At 40.2% G+C, this 11,146-nt stretch overlaps 1 protein-coding gene across 3 annotated transcripts in view; it reads right to left on the reverse strand.

Moving 5' to 3' along the window:
- Positions 1-10,498, reverse strand: part of CLUAP1 (clusterin associated protein 1) — a 71,812-nt gene extending 61,314 nt beyond the window's left edge. For 2 of the 3 annotated variants that reach the window (XM_052773164.1, XM_052773162.1), the window contains exons 1-5: positions 10,399-10,498; positions 9,624-9,735; positions 7,498-7,582; positions 3,233-3,412; positions 2,027-2,122 (exon numbers count right to left, since the gene is read on the reverse strand). In XM_052773164.1, coding sequence (XP_052629124.1) covers positions 2,027-2,122; positions 3,233-3,412; positions 7,498-7,582; positions 9,624-9,735; positions 10,399-10,420 — 495 coding nt within the window. In that variant the 5' untranslated portion in view covers positions 10,421-10,498. Of the gene's footprint in view, positions 1-2,026; positions 2,123-3,232; positions 3,413-7,497; positions 7,583-9,623; positions 9,736-10,113; positions 10,192-10,398 lie in introns of those variants that run through there. The other variant, XM_052773163.1, reaches the window with a different exon arrangement.
- Positions 10,499-11,146: the final 648 nt, after the last annotated feature.

Here is an 11,146-nt window from a genome sequence, read left to right on the forward strand (position 1 = left end):
GCAGAGGATGCCATCCCTGTGATCTTCTGAGCACCTCACCAAGTCTGTGAAGGATCCAGGAAAGATGTGTGAAATGAAGAGGGGCAATTCCTTACTGCCCTCAACACTGGCTACTTAAAAAGAACTGCAGACCCACTGACTTCTGTGGGCATTATCAGATGGAAGAAAACAGCAGCATTTGGCTCTAAGTCTCTCATTTGATGAGCAAATTTCATACTTTAAATGAAAGGCAGAGTTGGGTGCTTACAATTAAAAAAGGAAAACTTGACAAATTCCACTGAACAACTGGTTACTGCAGCGTCATGCCTTTTACCCTGAAACCTATTTGCTTTGCTACAGGCTCAAGTCTCAAACTTGTCACACGCTTATGTACCAAACTTGGCATTTAACAGACAAGCCAAAACCGGGTTCTTCAGATTTAACAAATCACTGAAGAAGGCTGGAACCAGTCACAAATCATAAGGAACAGAGCATGAAAGTCTCTTCTGGTGCTCTCTGGAGGTTCTCACCGTGCTGTCATAGTGTCACCTTGTGCTTTTAGGATATAAACTCAGACCAAACAAGACAGAAGCAAGGGTCATCTTTCCTAAGACAGGATTCCTTAAAAGACCACAAGTTCAATCTGTCAAACCTTTTTGCAAAATATAAACTGTGTACCTGTATGAGATTAGTTAGCCTCATCTTGTGCGCTCAGTCATTACGCCACAAGAAACATGTACTCGCTACAGTATATATGAAGCACCATCATTTTAGAAATTGCACCTTTAAATAGTATTCCATTGAAGATTTCTTAATGGGCCCAATGAGAAGTGGCTGCACTGAAGCATTTACTCAGCTCTTGATTTTTCATTTCATGCTTTCAGCACTGTGCACTTGTGCAAGTCCCTTTTCTAAGGCCCAGTTCTAAAGTCAGTTGGACTCCTAAAAGCCTTGATTTAAAGTGGTTAAACAACGCCCAATTTCAAACCAATGCTTGAGTATTTTTTAAAAATGTTGCCTTATACTGACCTGTACTTGACTTTTTAGTGGAGTTCTTAGGGATGCTGTACAGAGAAAAAAGGGTTTAATGCTCCAAAGCAAGTATTAACACATTAGGTAGCATTTGTGTGAAAACTATTGCAAAGACAAGAAATTAAGCAAAGAATGCAAGATGAGAAGTGACTGATGAACGGTTTTGTGACAATCGTGTATGTTGAATTAAACTGGCTCATCACTTCTCTCTCCCTTTTGAAATATTAATGCCTTTCACACTGCTGCATACCATGCTGACTTACATATCTAGCAGAAAAGGCAGTATTCCACAGATAATCTTCCCTGTATATCACCTACCCTTTGAAACAATTGTACTCCATCAAACAAGAATCTGGGAGCATTACTCGTCAAGGCACACAGTCTATGGCTCTTACAGGGTGCACTTCCTACAGCTCAGATATTGCAAATCTGAAGATTACCAAAAACAGTACTAGAACATTCAGGTTTCCCTTCTTTAAATGTCTATTTTCAGAAAATGAATAACCTCCAGCATTGCAGATAAATGTGTTTAAGAAAATAATTGAAAGACTTATTGGCAGTGTTTCAGGACACTTCCGTGACTTCATGCAACAGCTTGTGATTTTACAAGTAAGCTGAAGAATATGTACCCTGCAGGCTTGCAAGGCCCTCAATTACTGTAACAGAAATAATGAGCCTTACACTTGCAAAACTAATGGCATTAATCATTTATCTTTCAGAATATATCTCTCCCTACCACTAAAACGTATATATGAAGTTAATATTTCCAAACAGTTCTACAGAGAGTATTTCAGTTTCCTGCTAAAGAGAAAATGCCAAACTGTTCTCTCAGGCTTACCGCAATCCAAGTATGAATATGAGTGGCAAGGAAATGCAAACTTTCAGACCCATTCCTTCAAACTCACAGAATATTGATTTTAGATGCAGCCATTAAGAACTGATACTTTTTTTCACCTTTTTCCTTTGCAGCACCCAGTGAGCACACGTTCTTACACAGTCTCCAGTGTGTACTTACTCTTAGTTCAACTTCTTTGCCAAGTAAGTCATACAGACTTGCTCCTTTGGAGGTGATTTCGGAAGCAAGCTGTCTAGCTGCCTTCAAGTCAGCAATCTGGAAACACAGCAACAGCACTGAATAGCAAGAGAGAATCCCAAATATCACGAAGAAAATCCACAACAGATTTTTCCCATTTTGATGTTAAAATTGCATAGGAGGTCAGCACAGTGGCTGAAACTCTACTATAGTATTGAAGAAGTTGTCCACTGGAATCAGACTGAGCCTGTCTCTTGGCTTTAAAATGGCCTAGATGAGGCATCATTTAGACATAGGCTTCTGGGTGAAACCCCAGCCACTTTAGGCCAACAACAACAAAAAAACCTCCTCAAAACTGTGACTCAGCCAGTTGTTGGTTCATGTGCTGCCCAGGGCAAAGGGAAACATCACCTTCTTCATATTCGAAAGTAAAAAGTATATACACCAAAAGGTTGTGACTAGCATATTGCATAGGTAATGAATATTGATCATCTACAAATGTTTTTTCATAACTTCTTCAGGTGCTTTCTTCAGAGACACACACCAGACTGACCAAGAGGAAAAATCGCCTGTGGTTTTGGCATTTTTTTCAAGAATGATAGTATTATTGCCTAACATGCAGGCATGACATAGTATAGCTATAAAAGAATCAAAGACTAAAAATATTAGAACATAGAAAAAGTGCTAAAACTAACAAAAAGCAGTAACAGGAATTCCTCTTATTTAACAAAGCGTTGAGTTTTTTTTAATATGTAGAGATGGCATTTATTTTAAGGGCTTGAACAGCTTTGATGTCTGTTAGGGTAACATGAAGATTTCCCTTTCCTTCAATGCAAATGGGCTAAAAACCAACTTTCAGTCAGTATTTTGCAAAATCCTCCTGTTGCAACAAGGTTAGTAGATAGAAAATAGTCTTTATTCCAGCCTATTCCAATATTTCTATGATTTCAACAGTGGTCCAAACCAAAGATAAACAATTTTGTGCCACTGTTGCCTTGTATTAAGCTTCTGGTTGAGAATTCACAGAGATTAAAACAAATCATAACATATAACAGAAAGTACAAGTTAAAACCATACCCACTCTCTTGCGAGAGCATTCTCTACTTAAGTTTCAGATAGAAAATGGATTTGTTTTTCATAAGTTAACACAAAACCCCTGCCCAAAACAACAGTACAAGTTCTCCTTACTTTTGAGCCAAGATCAAACTTTAACTTGCTGCTGTCTTCCTCGCTCACATCTGCACGTTCCACTCCCTTGGTATTCATAGCACCATAAAGCACAGAGCTGACCTTTAGCAGTTCCTTCACTGCATAGCCATCTGCCTGGTAAAGCTTCTTAGTGTTGAGCTTTATGTGAACTTTGGTAGCCTTTGGGAAGAAAGAATGAATTCATCGTGTCACAAAGAACAAAATCCTCATTTACCTCTTCACACTTCACTCCAAAGCTCTTTTTGGGAGCACCATGCTCTGCTTTGCAGAAATAAATCTTCGTGTTTGGAAACTCAAGTTTGCCTCATCATATTACTGATGTTTCTAGAAGAAATTTTTCTGAAACGTGCATTTTCTGTATGTCAGAACATTTGCAGATAATTTCCAGAATGAAAAAACTCAAACTATCCATTAATTCTTCCCTGCATGAAGATCAGCAAAAACCCTGTGCGCCACTTAAATTCAAATTAAGTTTAAGTGGAACATAAGTGCTGCCCAGGTCTTGTGATGATGCTGCAGAGAGGTAAATTTCACCCTTAATGAGTTAAAAGAATAGGATCAATTATCCTAATTTAACTGTCTTCTCTTTCAGTAGTACCTTCAGAACATTTTATTGTTTCTCTCAAATTTTTCCCTGCTACGATATTAGTGATTTTATTCCCTTGTCTTCCGGCTCTGAAAAGTACAGACAGACCAGTAAGGAAAAAAAATTAAAAATTATAATATTATCTTTCTATACTTCAAAATAATAAAGGGGGAAAAAGAGCATAACAGAAATGATATATCTGCCACAGAAAGGACACAAATGTTGTTCTTGAAATTCCTGACAAGATTATATTATAAACAAATAGTCACAAGAGGTCAACACCAAACTTCAGGTAAAACTTTGAGGTAGTCTTCCTGACGGCATGACTAAACAATCAAGCAAACAAAAATTGATCACCAGTTATGAATACAAAAACTAAGCATCCAAATGACTTCAAATCTTCTTTTCAGTATCTTTTTAAGATGAAACTTCTGCTAAAATGTTTATCCTTTGGGAATACTGTGTGGCAGAAAGAATCTATCCACAATTCACTCATGGTATTACACAACATTGGTACTACAGTGTTACCGTAAGCAATTCACACTCCCCCTAGGGCTCTGACAGTGCAAGACCTTCAATCTGGGGTAAAAGACTCAAACATTAAAATGGTTGGTACAAGTTTTGCCCACTCCGCACTGAGCTTCACTGAATAACTGACTGCAGGAAAATTTCCTGTGAAACTGAAAAGAGAAAGGACCACATCTCAAATCATGGATTTAGCTCCAACTTTTCAAAGAACAAAGGAAATGAAGCAAACAGTTGTTGGCACATTGTTTCTTCATATGCAACTTGTCAAACTTCATGACTTTACAATCGGATTTCCATTTCCAAGAAGTGTTTACCTCTTGCCTCTCTCGTTCCAAAATCTCAACCCAGCAGAGGAAACCGACTCTACATCTGCTTCCTGCCAGCAGGAACTCAGCTGAAAAGTGAAGTCAAAACTTCCAGAACAGGTTACTGATGTTGTACACCCTAGGCCGGGGTAATATGAGACTTGTGGTACAAAACCCCTAATCACTTCTGAAAATTTTGACCAGCATGACCTCAAATGAGCCAATACACAAAGCGGAAAGCCAGGTATGTTCTCCTTTCTTCCCTTTCAGTAGAAGGAATCTAAAAAAACTAATCATAGAAACTGTACGTATTAAATTTTAAGAGAAGCAGGTCATTAAATTGGCAGAATCTGTTAAACATCCCCTACACAAAGAAGACTAATGTACCACATCATAAAGGATGTTGTTAAAGACAGGAATTTCAATTTCAGTTCCACTGAACCCCAAGAGAGAAAAATCAGTGTCTAGTAAAAGGAAAAAAAAGAAGCTTTTTCACTCAAAGACTACTTAAAAAGAGGGAAAAATACACAGACAAGTACATATATTTTTCAGGTTGGCATAACAGCACCACTTACTCAAGAAGGTAACTTCATGTTTGGAAAGCTTGAGACAGTCACCTATTATATAACAGCTCTAAATAGTTTTAGAGTATCACTAAAAATCACCTCCATCTATTCTGAAGATCAGACTATTACAATGCAATAGAAAAGAGAAATAGAAATATACTGCAAGAATGGCATTGACAGCCAGAAAGTTTCCTTTACTTTAAAATCTTCTTTATTATTATCATAGAGCCAAATTTTGACAGTGTGATGGAAATGCAAAAACAGCCCAGGGAAGAACCAGAACTCCCAGCTGAGTGCTCCAGCCATTCGGTTGCGGAGTCATGGTCTTTAGCCAATCTAGCTCAAACATTTTGCATTCTTTCTTGTACAACGGCACATTCTTGATATGAAAAATGAGGATTGCTCTCATGTCTCTGTCTTGTTTAATACTGAGAATAGTATCCTGGGTACTGAAGTAGTGGCTCTAAATCTCCACAGCCTGAAATGGGAATTGAACACATGATACTTCCTGGAAAGCACTCAGGCAGAACAACTGCTTCTCCCATCACTTTTTAAAAAACAAATATGTCTGCCTTTTGCAAAAAGTTTGTACCTTGGTTTGCTAAATATGTTTTCATGAATGCATTTCTATGAGACTAAACTCACCAGAGGCTTTTTGCTGCACTCTGCCTCAAATTTGGATCCAAGTGGGCTCGAGTAGGAGCCAGGTATTGAGCCACACAGACTAGGGCAGTTCTAGGTGGGCAAATGATTAAAAGAACCATGTAAGGCAACCCTGCAGACACTTCAGGAACTTTTGGGTCCTAAAAGGAGATACTTGGTAAGTTCTCAAACTACCAGTAACATAGAGCAATACATAATTTGTGCAAAAAATGAACACATCTTTACTCCTTGTTCAGTAAAGGAGAGCAATACTCTAGTTATATTTCATGATGATTAATCTATCCTGATATTCTCTTTTGAGACAAATCTGTCTCCATCAAATCTCACATCTGGCTATGTATGCGTAAAGCTATTAGCTACTGGAGAAGGTAACTGTGGATTCCATGGACAGTGAATTATTAAGGAAATGTCTACAAGCTTTTCTTATTCTGAAAATGCTGAAAAACTACAATAATCCCCGTATTCTCTTGTAATATTAACTGAGACTAAGTACAGGATAATTAAAGAAATTTCCATGCATTTCATTTTCTGAATCATATTATGTAATTCTTCAAAACCCTTGGGATTTCTTACATGAAATCAGCTATTAAAAGGAAAATGTATGCATAACACTATTTCTGCTTCCATACTTGTACTTTTAAAACATGCTTGATTTGGAGGGGGGAGATCCCTCTAAACAAAATAGGTCTGTTCGCTACATCTTATGATGCTCCAGGGCTCAAAAGTGCATTCTGGTATGTACAGAAGTGTATCATGCTCTGAACATACTAAAATTAAGAATTCAGAATATTTATGGTAGACATCATCACAAATCAGAAGGGAAAAGCTGGCTTGATTATAACGTCATTTTAATATATTTGGAAAATTCAAAAAAGTATTATAAGAAATTAATCTTTGGTATTAGCATAAAGATTTCCATTGCTTCCAGACCCACCCACAGCCCCATTAAGTTTTTTTCCACCTGATTAAGAGTGCTATGTAAGTGTCTCATAACAGCAAAGGCTCATGCTGCATCAAAATAACAAAAATATGAAGGACAATGTTATTTTATTCCACAAGACTAAAAAAGTTGATAGCCCAATTCAAGTATGCTCATGCATAATATGATAAAAGATTTGATCTGAGAAAAATATGGCTCGATCTAGTAAGTGAGAAGGCTCATACAACAGAATACCAATATATGATTCTATATCATAATGAAAACATCAGAAATTATGACTATTCAAGCATACAAAAGAATCAGGCATCCAAAGTTAGCAATAAATATGATGGCATCTCTTCTGAACCCATTTAAATGGCTTCAAAAAATTTCATAGCTACAGTTATTTCTTCCACTATTACCTTTTTATAAACATGAAGAGATAAGGATGAATACTGTTTTAGCGTTAGACATTTAGATCCCAGTCCTGCAGTGAGATGTACATAACTCTACATGATTTCAGTAACAGCATGCCCTGGCCTGTTCAAGTTTGTAACAGCACAAGAATACAATACATACTCAGCCACCCATTGCAAGGAAATTGTAAGGGGTTAAAAGAGAAAGCACTAAAGCTAGTATTTCAATGTGCTTAAGCATGACTCCTTAGGCAGATTTACCATGAACTGAGCCACTGCCTTAATGAAGAAAACCCGGTCCTGTTCTGTCTCCACATCAGGAGGAATATCAGTCTGAGGTTCGTACCTGTGGGAAGAAGCATACATAGATTCTGACAAGAAATACATGTGCAATATTAAAGAGACTGGTTCATTTGTGAGGCAAAAATCAAACAAAACAAGCATGTATGAGGCTGGAAAACAAATCTTCAGCTCCTACTGCAGACTGGGGTATCGAGACCCTGGAATGCATACAATGGGTTTGTGTACAAACTGCAAAAGCTGTAAAACCTGAGACACTTCTCCAGAAGGAATTGTTACTGTGGGGTCCTCAATACATCTTTTCAGTCAGTTTTGCAAAGGAGAAAAATTTAGCTGGCTCAATCAAGTCTGTGAAATACTTATTTTTAGAATTAATTTACTACTTAAATCACAAGCTGCTTACATAAATCAAACTAAACTTAATCATGTGTGGCTTCACAATTTAAAACACCAGGCATACGACTGAGTTAATACCCCAGTTTTTCCGGTGGTATGTTAAGATGACTTGTACTGGATTACTATTGTTGGTAATAACAAAAACAGCCATCTTGTCCATTAAAATGTTATGACACTTTTCCACACTCTCAAAATACACAATAAAAGTTCACACTCAGACATAATTTCAAACATATTACTTTCAAAAGTAAACAAAACTTATGAAAAAGCAAATTTAAATATTGTGAAATGCTTTTAAAAAACACTACTGAAATGCAGAAACTTCTAGAAGTCACCAGCCTATGGAAACCAAGGAAGAAAAAACAGTAAATTCCCAGTCTCATAAAAGGCTTCGAGATTTTCAGCATTCAGACAGGCAAAAAAGCATCTTTGCTTTCAAATCACGTTTGAAATTATGAGCAAGGCACGTGCAAAGTAGCCTCTCTGCTTTAAAGTGTAATTAAAAGGCTTCTGGAAGCTGGAAAAGTTGTCTGCCTGTGTCAAGTGTAATTCTGACCCATAACAGAAAAGGATGCCAGTGTTCAGTTGTTATTTGGTCTGAAAGTGAAGCACTTCACTATTAGGCATAGGGTTCCCAGTAATCTTATAACACAGAAGTTTAAGCTTTTAAAAGCATTCAAGTTCATTAGAGAAACATATTTTTAAAATGATATTTTTGTTTTCTTTCAATTGCTCTGTTATTTTATTGTTTCACACTAGGAGGGACACTGATTTATGTTTTTACATGAGTTGAAAACGAGCAGTAATTTAGACCCTCAGTGTAACAGCAGTATTTTAAAGAACATTTAGGTAACTTAATCCAAGTAATTTTGAACAGTTGTAAGTATTTCCCCATTTTATTACAATTGCAACAGTAGTCAGCAAATTTCTAACAGCTCAGTAATTAAACTTAATGGATACTAATTATGAATCCAGGCCAGCAGTCAGGCACATGGGTCACTGTCATATTTTCAAGTGTAATATTCCACCTTATGAGCAGCTTAAAAAGCTCAGTTTATTTTTTCACTTACATGGGAGAAAGAAGATTATGTATAATTTGATTAGCACCTCAAGTTTCATAAATATTTAACCAAAGTCTGTCAATGGGTTAAGTGGGTGTAAAACTACAATTGGATAGTAGTAGATTAGTACTGTAGCATTTTATTTTTTTTAAACATGGCATGGATGCTGGAGGATACCAGGTTGAACCAATAACAATTATAGCAACAAGGTAAGAAGTTAACTGTATCTTGGTAAGTTCTCACTATCTATCACCCTGTTTGGGGTACAAGGTCAGATACAGGCAGAATGGTAATGGAGTTTGTAGAATATGTGAAAGAGATACAGCTACTTTTGAATAAGTAAGTCCACCTTCAGGATGCAATCTCTGCCAGGAGTGAGTCATTGTATTTTCTACTTCAGGTACTAAACCAATTTTTTTTTGGCGGGGTTTTATAATTAAACTAAAAACCTGCAAACTTAACTACCACATTTTCTACCTGATATTTAGAAGAGCCGATCTCAAAGAATGACTAAATATCATTATGTTCCTCCTTAAACTTCTTAATACAGTTTCACACCAAAACATCACCTCCAGGCATACATATCACATCCCAGCATTGGCCCCAACATTTGTTAGCCTAATCACCAACCTTTTCACTAGCCAGAGAAGCACTTCTGAAACAAGCATGAAGTTTGGGGTATGGAAATTCTCCATGGATATGAGTCGGGGATACCCCAGTGCCCTCATCATCTCAGTAAAATCTGAAAAACAAGCAAGAGCAGGGATTCTTTCTTACATATCCCACACGGGCATTACCAAGAACTCCAGTTCCCACAGCACGCTGTTCATGTACCCTTAGATATGCCCTGTTCAAAGCACTGTTAAAAACCCATCCTGAATGGATGAATTAAAAAAATAATATCATTTCAATAGAAAACACGCCTGAGTAAAAAGGCGACTTTTTAACAAGCAATTCACTGGGCAGAAACACTGCTAAAACAGCTTCTCTCTACAAAGCACACCATTTAAATGAAGTTAATGATCACCACTATGCAAAGGCTGTGCTATCCCAGGCCTCTGCCTTTAGCATGCTGTGTTAAAAGCGCAGCCCGCCAGTCAACTTAAAGAAGGGTTCCAACCTTGCAGCAGGCTTTCCCTTAGCCCTCGTCTGAGGCCTTGGTAGGACCCCAAGCGCCCCTCACCCTCCAGCCCAGCCTCCTGGATCTCTAAGTGAAACTACAGGGCAAAACCTCAAGGAGAAGCGGGACCCTGCGGCACCCAACGCGGCCGGAGCTGCTCTGCAGGCCCCAGCAAGCCACGGCAGCCCGAGGGGGGGGGGGGGGGGGCGAGACCAGGGGCTGCCGCGCCGCGTCCCGTCCCGCCCTGCCCCAGACCCCGCTCGCCCCCTCAGCTCAGCTCCTCACTCCGGAGGTCGCGGAACGACATCGCCGGGGAGCCCGCGGGCCTCCGCCTGCCGCCGCCGCGGCACTAGGCCGCGCCGCTCGTCTCTACGGCAACCCCCCCCCCCCCCCCTACGGCGCAGCGGCCGGGCCAAACTCCTGCGGAAAGCGAAGCACCCTTGGCGGCGGGTCAGGCCCCGGCCCCTATGGCCCTTCCGAGACGGGACGGCGCTGGGTCTGCCTGGGGCATCCTCTCAGCAGCCGGGGCGGTGAAAGCGAGCGGCTCCGTAGGGCACCCGGCCTCCCCCTTGCTCTGCAGGGTAGTGGGGCCTGCTGGCAAGATGGCTGCCCCTGAGGCGCAGGCTGCCGCCACTGCCCGGGCCAAATCTGGGACGACCTGCGTGTCACGGCTGTGCCCTGTGCGGTGGAGACGGCTCCGGGACTCCACAGCTCCCTGCTGTCGCACATCAGCTACCCGCCAGCGCCCTGCCTGAGGAGAGATCCAGGCGGGACAGGAGCTTTGCTGAGCCTGTCTTAAATGCGTTACTCAGGGAGCGGGGAGGGAGGGCTAAGAGCCATCATCAGTTATTTTCAGAGAAGGCCCAATAGTACCTGTGCCACGTTAAACCGTGGCTGCTGTGGTTTGAGGAGAAGGCCGCGCTCCCCCACGGGATGGCACAACAGTCACCAGGGATGTGACAACCTGTGTCCTCGCCTCGCCTGAGCGGACACAAACCCACCGCTGCCGCATCCTGGGGGGCTGCATCCCCGG

This window comes from Harpia harpyja, chromosome 21, assembly GCF_026419915.1.
Source record: "Harpia harpyja isolate bHarHar1 chromosome 21, bHarHar1 primary haplotype, whole genome shotgun sequence".
In the NCBI taxonomy this organism is placed as follows: Eukaryota; Metazoa; Chordata; class Aves; order Accipitriformes; family Accipitridae; genus Harpia; species Harpia harpyja.